This window comes from Clavelina lepadiformis, chromosome 5 (genome assembly GCF_947623445.1).
Source record: "Clavelina lepadiformis chromosome 5, kaClaLepa1.1, whole genome shotgun sequence".
NCBI lineage: Eukaryota > Metazoa > Chordata > Ascidiacea > Aplousobranchia > Clavelinidae > Clavelina > Clavelina lepadiformis.
In genome coordinates, this window is record NC_135244.1 from 10,354,491 (window position 1) to 10,367,606 (window position 13,116).

The following is a 13,116-nucleotide window of genomic DNA, read 5'->3' on the forward strand; positions in this document are numbered from 1 at the left end:
TTATTCAGCAGTTAGCGAGGTAGTTCTACCGTAAATTAGTACAAAACGTGGAATTTTAGTTTTGTAATATCAAATGAAGATGCTCGGTTTTTCGGTTTTCTTGAATAAGGTTTCTAGAAGTACAGCACATGAATGGCTGCCAAATATCGAACAGGTTTTTTTGGATTGGTTATTTTATGATTCTGACCCCACAGCGCCATATTGTGCCGGAAACATATGTTATTTTGACCAGTATATTTGGTTGAATTCTTGTTATATCCTGTTTGTTCTCTTTAAATTCCACAAACGTTATTGCCACATCTAATGAGAATTGAAAAAAAGATTGTAGAACAATAAAATAAAAAAATATACTATTATGCACTATCTTCTAATACTAATGGAAAAATTACTTTTTTATAACTTAATCACTTTTGTTACATTATCCATGTTTGAGTTAACAGTAAAAAACATGCTATCTTACAAAAAAAGCTAAGTTTGTGAAATACACGCTAAGTTACGTTTTGGGTACAGCTGGTTTGTTAAGCGACCTTAGTTAATTTTGTAATTTGATACGTAAAGGCATTTCATAAAATACAAACAATCATCTTTGTATAATCAATAGCTGTCGGTTTCATTTTGAATCATAATTGAGACAAATAAACAAAAGTTAAGTAGTATGTCATAAGCAAAATATTAAATGAAATAGTATCTTTGTGCTAATATGATATGCCAAACAAAACCTGTTACGATATAAAAGACTAAAGGCGGACTGTTCAGCAACAGGTGACGAAAGAACCTCCCTTATTATGAACAGTGCTGTAATGACTCGGGTCAATGACTTGACTCGAGTCGACTCGAGTCATATTGTTAAATTACTTGACTTGACTGGAGTCAAAGCTTGAAATGACTTGACTTGACTCAAGTCTCGTAAAGCAACTTGACGCGATTCATTAAATCCTTGGTTGTTTATGTATTGACCATCTGAATTACAGACAGTTCATTTCGTTACGAACGATCTGTTAACGGTGTAGCCAATGACATGACTTGATTTGACTTGCATTATATTTTAACTTAACTTGGCTTGATTTGATCCGGTTAGTAATTTTACTTGACTTGACTTAAGACTTTTATTGTCAACACTTAGACTGGGGCTCGTGGCGGCCGTTGAGTGCATAATGAAATCCTAATTACTCTTTGTCAACACCAAGTGGGCAAAAATGTTACATGACTGTGAATTGTAGTTCCAAAATTAATTGACATGTCATCATTGCCAGAGTTAAACGCGATAACGAAGTATTAACCAACCATAAACTTTATCAGGTCCGTAATGCAGATACTCTATAGTCCACAAGCAATACAAGCGCTTCTTGGCTTATTGCAAGTTTTTCACCATTGTGGTTTGTGCAAAAGAAAAGGGCAATTATTATTTTTTGTCGCGAAGCAGCGCTGAGCTCCGAAAAGCGCAAAATAGACCTACGGCCAACCCTGCACATGAAGGCGTGAAACCGCAGTTACTGACTCCATAAGATTATTTTCTATCTCAGTTAAAATCTCTCGATTTTATTGATAAATGTGGTTTTAACTGTGAGTTGTATACGTGCATTTTGGTTTACTAAGCTACCTAAGAGGCAATATTAACATCTTTGAAGATACACTAAATCAGATTATAACTTATTTAAAACTTCAAACAAGTCCTCAAGATATGATTTAATTTCAAGATTAATTCAAGATTCAATTTTAAACTATCAAAACTAATTTTGACAATAATGCCAAATAAAGCTCACGTAGCCTACAAATTCAAATATGGTGAGCCAGCAATTGCGTTTCAACCGTGTTTGCGTGATTCAAGCTGCGTTACAACAAAGCTGGATCAATTTGTTTTTAGTTATATTTTTACAATCTTTCGTTCCCTTTTAATCCTTGAACGCTTTTGGTCAGGAGACAAACTGTTTCTTTCAAAGAGTTAATTTCTTCTTGTAACTTCTGGTTTTCTGTCTGTTAAAGTTACAAAGTCAAGTGTAAAATGATACATTTGTAAAACGTTTACCACAGCTTTTTGTACATAACTTTACTGCAACTTACCTTGTATGGATGCAAAAAATTATCAATTTTAGAAGCTTTTAGGTTCTTTTCTTCCATCAATAACTTGATAAAGAAATGTCGGTTTTTATATTTATTTGGTTGCACTATTCTTTCTCGAATTACCCACCGGCGACGAATGAATTCGGGCAATGCGAATTCCATGTTTAGTAGATTTTCAACCTATTTATGAAAACGAAGTTGATTGTACAATAGTATTTAAAACATTACACGAAAATTATTATTAGTTGTCTTTAAAGCATAATTGTTATGAAAATGCATCCTCAATGTTATTGTAAGGAGCAAGGATTTTTAAGATTTTTTACCAGTTCTGCCTGGCGTTTGAACGCTGCATTACGTTGAACAAGCGAAATGTCATCAACAGCTATACCGACCTAATGAGTATTTATGAATAAATTGTTAAGCTTGAATTAATAAAACAAATTACATGTAGACTACATAGTTCTCCAAGCACAGCGACTTACCAATAGGTTGGTCATTAGCAGGCTCATCATCACAAGAAAAACGACGAAAATAAGGTAAGTACTCTCCTCATAATTGACCCTGTCGGCGTAGCTGCTGCTTGTATATTGAGATAGGAATATACTAGAGTAATCAAACTCACCGATCATCATGACTAAGCTTTTTACCATGCTCGTTAGTGGCGTGTCAAATTCGTACTAGAAAATAAAAGCCTCGTTTGAGGCAACGCACAGATGGAGAAAATTATGCAATGATTTTGATACACGTTTCGTATTTTTATTATGTTTAACATTAGTTAGTATATACAAAATATATTTCACCTGATTCTGTAATAACACGTAGAAACTCAAAGAAAATCCCACAAGAAAAACCAGAACAATTAATGCAAACTGCATAAAAGAATATGTGACACTTCGGAACATAAAGAGATATACTCCCAATCCCGTGTGACGAACGTACAAAACTAAGTTTATCCACGCAAGTAAGATGATAAAAGCTCCGCACTGCCACTGCCAAACCTGCAATAGATCCATTGTGTATACTTTTATGTGATTACTTTTTAATGATTACTTTTTAATCACAAATCCATTAATTCAAATAAGTTACTAAAAAGCGAAACCTGAACAGTACATTGTATTGGGTGCATACCTCTCTTATTCCTGTGTCTTGAGCAAGACTATCAGTATTAACAAATACAAGAATGGACAGTGAGTAGAGAACTACTTCTAAATAATTAAGTGGATCCAAGAAATATTTGTACCGATGATGAAGAAATTGCAGAATCTAATTTTTATAAAATTAATAAAACCTCAATCAAATTAATTTATTCTATTACAGGTGAATAATATTAATAGAATTGATGCTAATTTTTATGCTTAGTTTTTCAATAATGTTGCATTAAAGTTTTAAATAATTGAAAATACTGCAAGTTTTGAAAAACCAATTAGGTTTATGCTTACTTCTTTAAACAATTGAATAGATGAAAATGAAATAACTAAAACAGTGGTGGTATAACGAAAACCACTTCTGTTGTTTTGGCAGGCAGAGCCCCAAACACTTTGTGCATCAAAGATAACTCTAAAAAGTTTATGAAATGCCATCACTTAACGGTCATTTTCAAAAGTAAATATAATTACCTAACAGAGCAGGAAATGTCATAAATATTTAGCGTTAGAAATTTGCTTTAAAGCGGTTAATATCATTGTTTCTTTCAGAACTGATACATAATTCCAAATACCTGATACAATGCACGCCATTTTCAAAATCAGTCCGTGCCAAGGTGCTGTTAATTGCAAACCGCGGAGGCGTCGTACACATATAGATGTTAAGCAGAATCAAGTAGATAAGATAACCACAAAGGTTCGACCAGTAAATGTAGCGCACATGTTTCCATTTGTGATTGGCGAGACAATTCACCAAAGGATGAGACAAGAGTCTCGGGCAATTGTGTTCAACCTATAAGATATAAATAGGTATACAAATGTAGCTGTTATTGGTTCTTTCTTAAATACTTAAAAGTATGACGATTACCATCAGATGCATTGGATGATTTTCAGAAAGCGTGGATGACTTGTTGACATAAGGTTTCCCTTGTTGCTTGTTAAGTTTTCCATTCTTGCCATATATTTCATCAGATCTTAATTCTACAGCCCATGGCATAAGGTCTTTTTGCGCTTTGCGATTATAACGATTGGTTTTCTGTCGAGTTATTCCTTTTTCTTCATTAGTGTAAGCCATATTTGTCTTTAAAACACATAATAATGTGAAAAGAGCAAAGAATAAAAATCACATTACATCCTTACAAACTGGGTTTCGACGATCTCCGGCGATGTTTTGTGGGTCTCCGACTGGTTGGCAAATGTACTTGCAGACAGTGCTTGTGATTCAGACTGACGTCTCCATTCAGCGATCAAATATGTATCTTCCAGGAATTCGAAGTTGTAAGCTATCTATTTGAAAGAAATCGCTTTAAATAACTTATACTAAGCATACTATATGTAATAGGATGAAAATGTAAAAAAATGTATTCAATAATCACAACACATAAACCCAGTCAAAGTATAGTGTACATTAAATTAGCCATTATACAGGCTACAATATACAAGTTTTTTACAATGCGTTACTTTATACTCAGAATCTTCAATTCTTGCTCCATTATCAGACATGCATTTCGTCATGACAAGCTCAGCAACGTCGGGTAATTGATCGATCATTTTCCGGAACGGAGTTGTTATTCGCCCTGAATGGAATGTTTTTAGCTGGGTTATTAAACAAAATAAAAATACAAAAAGAAGTAGATTTATTGTTTAAAATATTTCCGATTTACCAGGTCCCGAACAAAGAAGAGCATTGCTAAGAGAACGCTTCCACGATACATGCTCTATCAGGGTTCTTGCACAGCTTTCATTCCTTTCGTCTAGTGCAACGTCTAATGGATTCCTTCCATCGGATAAACGTACCGTTACGTCAGCATCATATTCCAGGAAAAGTTTTACTAGATCGTCGTTTCCATGGTAGCATGCCAAGTGGAGAACAGTTTCCTAAAGTTGCATGTCTTTTGTCAGATCACGTCTTACAACAACGTATTTATTTAAAAAGCTAAAAAAGTATCCTACCATGTCGGCTGTTTTGCAGTCAATCAAAGTTGATTCCGTTTTAAGCAAGATTTTTGCACATGTCAATCCTCCTTTCTCGGAAACACATAAATGAAGTGCAGTACACGAATCAGCATCGCTAAAAGGATACCCACTTTATCTTTTAGCCTTAAAAACGCATTTACTTGTTTACAAAATAAGTTACCAATACTCACATATCTTTCGGGTTGGCGCCAAGCTCGATGAGTTTTTCAAGAGCGGTCTCACAACCATAGAGTGAGGCAATATGTAGAGGTGTTCGACATTTTTCATCCTCATCGAAGATCGTTACACGGTTTGTTGTTATGATTTCAAAAATGATGTCGACATTGTCTTCCATTGCGGCAAGATGCAAAGGTGTTTGCTCCAAGTCGTTATGAACGTTACATTTGATTCCAGCATTAAGTAAAATCTTTGCATGAATAATTGCAAAATGTTTGATTATAGCGATTTTGCGCAATACTAAGTAGAAAATTTAAAATCAATGAAGTTTTAAAGTAATTGAGTAAATTCTTACTTTGAAAATATTGACATCGCCTTGAAGAGTGGATATGTGCAACAGAGAATTTCCAAATAGATCTGTGTCACACAGTAGAGCCTCAATACCAGGAGAGGACAAAAGAATCTAAAGACAAGAAACAGTTAAACATATAAAGTTTGCAGCCTGCAAGTATAGTTTTCTAGACAAAGATATGAACTTATGTAGAAGTTAACCTGAACTACGTCGAAGTGTCCTTCTTTGACCGCCAACATCAAGCAATTATTATAGCTATGATCACAAGCGTAAAGACTTGCACCATGATCCAAAAGCGATTGCACAACTTGCATGTTGCCCATCTTGCAGGCGGTTAACAACGGCGTAAAATTATCACGGTCTCTCGCATCAATAGGACTTTTTCTAAAACAAAATATAATACAAAGTGATAAAGATAATCTATAAAATAAGAAAATAATGTACGATGTTGTATCAGGAGCCTTATCCTTGGGCAGAATATGAGGTTGTCTCGGACGTCTTTGCAGACCTAAAGCTGGCGATGATCGTTTACAGAACTTGTCTTTGAGCAAGTTCATGTAAACTGATGCATTTTTGCATTGCCTGAATTTAAAACTGCTCACTAGCACTATACTGAGCAGAAGCAAGCGTCGTTTACGCCGTGCTTGAAAGCATCAAGACTTGGGTTATATTGGTGGTCAAATCACACAGCTACCGAGCCACATCATTATCAATAGCTAACGTGCCTGCTCAACAAAAACTCCATGCATTCTTTATGGTTGTGTTGTGCTGCAAGATGTAGAGGTGTTACCAAATCCTCATCACAAGCGTGTGGGCAAGGATCCTTTTCAAATAGAACTTTAAGAATTTCCAAAGAACGTGCATCGACAGCCAAGTGAAGAGCAGTGTACCCATCCAAACGTTTTAAGTCCACATATTTTTCAGTTGTTTTGTCTACAGTTAACACAACATGCTTGTCAATGTATAGTTATGACAACATTGAATGACAAATTTTAAAGAATGACAAAACCGAGTTGTCATTTTATCATGCCTATAGAGAACACTTAAGTTTACAAAACATTTATATGATAAAATAATATAAACTATACAGCGAGTAAATCATACGTGGAACTTATAAGGTTATGTGCATTTTAAAAAAATTTTCCGTAATAGAATGCAAATTACTTTTGTGCATGTAAGTGCTTTCGCAAGTAACCGCAGTTTCATCCCATATTTTAAGCAAGAGTTTCACCATTTCGACCTGTCCGCTTTCTACGGCAAAATGTAGGCAAGTATTTCCTGCAAAGTCGCGTTCTAGCATTCTTGATAGAAGATTGCTTGGGTTTTTTAACGACAAAAGGATTGCCTTCGCAACCTGGGGTGTAGTACCAAGCAGAGAACATTTAACATATCTTAACATTAAATATATATTTTTAATAACGATATTTTTTATATAACGTTTCTTGTTTATATGCAGCTACAGTATAGTACTAGTTATATTATTTAACAACTTAGTGGTCACTAATCAAATAAGCATCTTTCTGTTAAAGAGAACAGCGTTTACAAACTGTTTGGTCTCATTCGAATTACTCTACATTTAAGCCTATGCACAATTACACAGTGATGGTGTTTTGAGGCACCAAAGCGGCCTCCTTAATTTCTGCAACGATCGTTTAAAATTTGGACTTCTGTAATTACAGTCGAAAATTAGCAGTTATATCGAGATTAAAGTGTTGTAATATGTCTCAGCGATCACCAAAGCTAAACATTAAAAAACTGTTTATACGTAAAGCCTGTATATCAATAAATATCTAATTTTCTTCTTATTGATTTGGAACGATAATATAAACTATAGGATAAAATTGATGACATGCATGAAGTCATGATTTCATCTGACTGACAAATAGGAGAAGATCTAGCGTTCATTAAACTATATTTTTCCCAAGCTCAAGTAAATTTCAACTACCAATTACAAAATATTTCAACAACTCTAAAATGACACTAATGTAAGTCATACATAATGTGTTGTACGAGACCTTACAGAAGATGTACCTCAGTGTGGCCCTCTCTACAAGCCAGGAGCAGTGCGGTGTAGCCATTCTTGTCCTGTACAGAAATTAACGTTTGCATGTTATCTCCTGTTTTTGATAGGAGGATGTCGACCACCTCATGGTGCCCGCCCTTCGATGCTTCGTGCAAAGGGGAAGATCCATTGTCATCGTATACCTGTCGTTCATTGACGAGTTAAAAAAAGATGATACATGTATCTATTTTGTTTTTAATCTTCTTTAATAGAATTTATTTGCTTATTGTTATTTTAAGAACTTAAACATAAAACACAAATTTAACCTCCAGCATTAAATCTTTGGACTCTAGCAGTAATTCAACTGCATCTAGATGACCTTTGTTGCACGCATAATGTAATGGGGTGGATTGATATTTATCGCAGCCATTTACATAAGCCCCATGATCCAGAAGAACACAAAGACATTTCAGTGAATTATCATCCGTGATGAATCGATTTGAAGAGTCTTTTGTCGTTTTTTGCTATAAAGCAAAATAGTTTTTGCTAATTACCATGATTCAAGCAAAAGTGTGCTGTGAATGATATTTCATAAGGTGTCATTTTGCCACTTTTACTTTTCACTCAATAAAAACTTAAAAAGAGTAAGGCACAACCTGCTGGAATGTTGTCCTATGTCGTGATTTGAAAAATTTAACTGCGTGATGTATTGGAAGCTTCCCTTCTTTGTCACGTGAGTTAACCTTAGCTCCACACTGTAAAAGCAATTCCGTTGCTTTTGCGTCTCCGCGTCTGTCAAGTCAAAATATTTTCAGCAAACGCGATACCACGTGGTGTATAATTACATACATATAGCCTATACACAAAGTCCACATTGAAAAAATCCGAAATAGCTACGTAAGAAAGAGCATTGTAAAGAATCAATTTTTACCATAATTTAAATTTTTAACAATAATTTTGAGGGTTTCGGATATTTTTTAGATTAGATTTACGAAAAATATAATTAATTTTTGTTACTGAACGTTCAGGATATCATTTAGATAATTAAAATTTAGATTTAGCAATGATAATTAGGATACAGTTAGGTTACCTTTAGATAATTTGAATTATTCCTCAGTACATATGCGAATGGAAAAGTATATAGGCACACAAAAAATACTGTGCTACAAATTACAAATGCTATGTTTCTACAATGCGTAAACGACTAACTAACTAACAGAAAAAAATAGAACTATAAATTGTGTTTGGTATGATGGGCTTTTCGTCCCGGCGTGACTTTTCTGATATTTTAATAAAGGTTAAAATATTGCGAAAGCACTCATTGTCAAGAAAATAATCATCCCAATATCGCAAGTAGTTGCAACAAAATAAATCGGTAATGAAAACAGGTCAGCGAAAACTTAAAACAGAGCATCCATTCCCACCCCTACTGTTTACATTTTTAGTAACTTCAATTGCTCTGATAATGTATCGTATTTTATGCAAGTTGCCTATATCTATCATACGCCCTTGCACAAGTGTGCAAAGCTGTAAGATCCAAGATTATTGTGTTTTACAGCTTTAACTTTAAATGCCCACGAATTGCAAATACAACAAAAAGTTGTTTTCCGGTCTCAGCTAAACAATCAACTTTTCTTATTCGTGACCGCACCCTAGCGGATTGTTCGCAGTCAATGGGATGACTACTTGAGTATACACGTAATTTCAGATGTTTACCACACTTTCGTGCCCACATGTGTAAAGCTAAACGATGAAGATTTACCGTAATTTTCATTTTCTTATTGATTTTCGTTTTTTGTGTGTCTTTAAACATTTGTTATTTTCACGTTACCTGCTGTTTTGTTGAAAAAAAAGTTTATAGCCTAAATAAGCTACAAAGGTTTCTAAAGCTTTTGTTGAACAGAAAGTACATGAAAAAAGTTACTACTATACTTCCAAGTTCCTAAGTTACAAGAAAATAGAAGTTTATTAGAGGTTAACGTTAAACGGGGGAAACTTCTCCCGTAAAAACCGAAAGAGCTTTTAAGGTCAAGGCGTAACATTTGTTACCCTTTCTCGAAAAATAGCTATTTGCAAATCAATTAAGCATACAAGTCAATATTTGCATCTTGATTCATGTTTAATTATAACCTTTTAACGGCTACCATCTGTTCATATGGAAAGAATCGCGTGTAATTGGTCTGTATGTCTGCTGTCTCTTATACCAGTATATAATTAATCCTCTCCACTCACAGCACAAATCCAGCCAAAGTCAAGGCCATCCGGGCACCTAACGTTATTCTAATTCCGAAACGATTCAAGCTACGTAATTTTAATTCGAAATATTTCTTGGCAATTTTTTCAATTTTATTAAATGCTGTTGCTTGTACGAACCCAAACTCTTAAAATTAACCAAAATATTTAGAGCTGTCGATAAGCGTTTATTTTTTATCTGTTGTCTTGAGGGATTATTCCAATATAGGTTATCCTATATCGCTTTGTTCTCGCCAACAAATGACATATAGATTCAGCCTGCATGATGGCCGTACGTTTACCGCAAACAAACATTGCGATACCCTTAGTTTAATACAATGTTTGGATATATTTTCAACGTATCTGTGACTTCATAAAATACTAAAACTCCCAACCCAGTTACCTACTTTGAAACTTGCATGAAAAAGTATGGAGTAAATGTTACATAGGTGAATAAATAAGTAATGCATGGTTTTCACTTACAAAGTATACAAGGATGCTACAGTATATACCTGGCAGTTACATGTAAAAGTGTCAAACCACCCAGTTTGCTGATCGTATTGCAATAGAGCACCTTCTGTTCTTCGGATAGTGCAGAAAGTATTTGCATGAGTTCTGCTAAATTGCCGCTTTGAATAGCCTATATGAAAAGCGAGTAATTTCAATATAAACGAATACCTGCAAACGTTGAATAACATTTAAGGGTTCCAGTTTTAGTTGCATGCAATTTTATAAAATACCAAATCCTTTAGATTATTTTTTTGCAGGAAGCATTGAATTTTTGTACAGTTATATGCAACTATATTGTACGCTGGGTAAGCTGACATATTTGATAACAATATCAAAACATAATTATTTATGTGGATACTTTCAGATACTGATTATGAGATAAAAATAAAATCAGAAATTGTTTCTCGGGTTTTTTCTGATAAGAGTTCAGCTTCATAGTCTACCCGAATAACCAAGATTGATACAGGCTATTTTGTAATGTTTTCATACCCTTGGTTTTTTAGTTGTTAACCGGCTGATGAGTGTGTATATATAGTCTTGCCGTTTGGTAGGTGGATTATACAGTACAACGAATTGAAATTGAATCCGTTTGATTTCTTTGAATTTTACTGGAATGTGATACTCTGTGTAAATTTTTACCATTTGACTGAGAAAAGTGTATGCACGAATTTTCGGACATTTTTTGCAAGAAACTGAAACTGAAAGTTATCGGACGTTTTTTGCTTGAAACCACCGAGCTTGCATTTTTATGTGAAAAAATAATGTCACTATTTCATCAAACAAATATAGGTTTGAACATTTGTTTAGGAAAATGCTTGAGAATAACGATAACGCAATTAATTTTCAGCGCATATATTGACAAAAAATAGACTACTCAAAAGTAGCTCTTCGTGTGCACATGGTGTTAGTGGCAAAAATTGCTTTAGAACTACCTAAAATAAGCAAACAATTGCAAACAGATTTAACCATGTCTGAAAAAAAACTTAAAAATCGATAACTCATTACTTTCTTTCCTAACACAAAGTGAGATCATTTTGATACTGCGTAAGCAACTAAGCAATTTATCCTCTGTTTGATGACCGGGCTGAATTAACAAATGGATTGAGCTGATTATTATATGCTGAATGTTGAATATTTAATTAATTATGATTATATTGTTTTTCTGAAATGGACTGAGATTCGTACACCATATATGTAAGCTTACATATAGACACACGGTATTTTGCTCATACAATCTTGAAAACAGTTGAGACCGCATGCGGAATAGGACCTATGTTGGTTTCACCTATTCAAAATTATGCATATTGGACTGGCTCGACTGATTGGACTGTTACGCCGAGATACAATTATAATCGAAAGAGATCTGGAATTAGAGTTACTTGCCATATCCATTCTTTCAGTTGCATCAGAATGGGGGCCCTCTTCACTCATCCTTGACCTAGTCTGAAAAAAAAACTTTTTTAAGTAAATATCGTTTTTGATTGTTGGAAGTTCAACGAACCTGCCATTAGTTCTACCACAAATAGCTAAAACATCGGCGACTTTTAAAATTCCAAACAAATAGTTTACTTGGCCTGTCCCAAAAACATCAAAAACAAGTGTTTCTGCTACTTTAGAGGATATACTTAACCCAGTAAAATAGTAGACGAATAACGTTAAAGTTATTATATAAGTTACATCAATAACCGTTACATAAATTGAAACAATCGGATTAGCATTCTTTGAAAACACTTACCCTATACAACTGCTTTCGTGTGGATTTTCCGCTGTAACGAGATTTCGTGATCTTCTGCTTCTGACGAAACGAAACATCGAAAGTAGCATGCATATCCACAAATAACTGCCGTGTGTTGGAATATTTATCGTCAGTTGTTCGTTTCTTTTTTCCCTACATTGCTCTATTATTATTATTCTTCACTAAGGCGACAGAAATATAAACGCGGACTGCTGTATATAAATAAGATTTTAAAATTTTCTTGACAGCACTAAGTTCTACTTGACCTATTTGTTTCTATACTTTGATTCTGCAATGCAATGATAGAATTAATAGTAGTGCAGACTAGTACCATTTGATGAGAAATTCCTTTAGTTAAGCTGAATACTGATACGATATAGGGTATAATGGTTTGCCAGGTTTAAAAGATTGCTCTCCGTACATATCTTTATTAATAAATTTTAATACGCTCCAAACTTAAATTCATTTGTTTCTAAATTGTTGTTCAAACACGATGTCAGCCAGTGATATACCCTAGATTAAACTGTTGTTAAAAGAACTTTGACGGTGGTGAAACCGCGTAACGGGCAAGTACTAGCCTACAAAGAGTAGACTAAAAAATTGTTTGGATTAATTCCTAAATTTGATGGAATTTTAACGATGTGTCTCCCGCTTTCAGTATTGTCAAACTCTAACGAGACATTGAGTGCATAAATCTACTCCAACAACAGCTATTGTTGATCTGCCAGGTTTAATCTGGTAAGAGTTTGTCTGTGTATTCCAGAAACTAATGAAGTTTTATTTTTTGGACTTGGACTTAACGTTTGCAAAATCAGTTAACACCGTATTTTAACTCATATTTATGAATCATGTCAATAATAAAACCCTAATTGTGCTTTGAGTAAAAAACTGTTCTTCCGTTATTCACAAACTGTTTTGTGATAGCGGGTGAGTAAATGCAAAATTTATA

At 34.2% G+C, this 13,116-nt stretch overlaps 1 protein-coding gene across 1 annotated transcript; it reads right to left on the reverse strand.

The window, feature by feature from the left end:
* Positions 1 to 1,718: 1,718 nt before the first annotated feature.
* On the reverse strand, positions 1,719 to 12,437 carry LOC143460629 (transient receptor potential cation channel subfamily A member 1-like). Its single transcript, XM_076958217.1, has 24 exons — positions 12,168 to 12,437; positions 11,816 to 11,875; positions 10,435 to 10,562; positions 8,347 to 8,482; positions 8,017 to 8,214; positions 7,720 to 7,893; positions 6,853 to 7,042; positions 6,414 to 6,621; positions 5,889 to 6,072; positions 5,692 to 5,799; positions 5,351 to 5,586; positions 5,157 to 5,274; positions 4,868 to 5,081; positions 4,665 to 4,780; positions 4,344 to 4,490; positions 4,072 to 4,284; positions 3,779 to 3,996; positions 3,501 to 3,618; positions 3,190 to 3,324; positions 2,862 to 3,059; positions 2,544 to 2,738; positions 2,385 to 2,453; positions 2,062 to 2,241; positions 1,719 to 1,974 (listed from the first exon to the last, which is right to left on the reverse strand). The coding sequence occupies exons 1-24, from the start codon at positions 12,258 to 12,260 to the stop codon at positions 1,873 to 1,875; spliced, it is 3,738 nt and encodes a 1,245-aa protein (XP_076814332.1). The 5' UTR covers positions 12,261 to 12,437; the 3' UTR covers positions 1,719 to 1,872.
* Between the last annotated feature and the right edge of the window lie 679 nt (positions 12,438 to 13,116).

Coding starts and splice junctions, on each gene's coding strand:
- LOC143460629 (XM_076958217.1), bottom strand. CDS start 12,260: ATGCATGCTACTTTCGATGTTTCGTTTCGTCAGAAGCAGAAGATCACG. Junction 6,073..6,413: donor ATGGAGTTTTTGTTGAGCAG/GCACGTTAGCTA, acceptor ATTTTGTTTTAG/AAAAAGTCCTATTGATGCGA. Junction 2,242..2,384: donor TCAAACGCCAGGCAGAACTG/GTAAAAAATCTT, acceptor TTTCATAAATAG/GTTGAAAATCTACTAAACAT.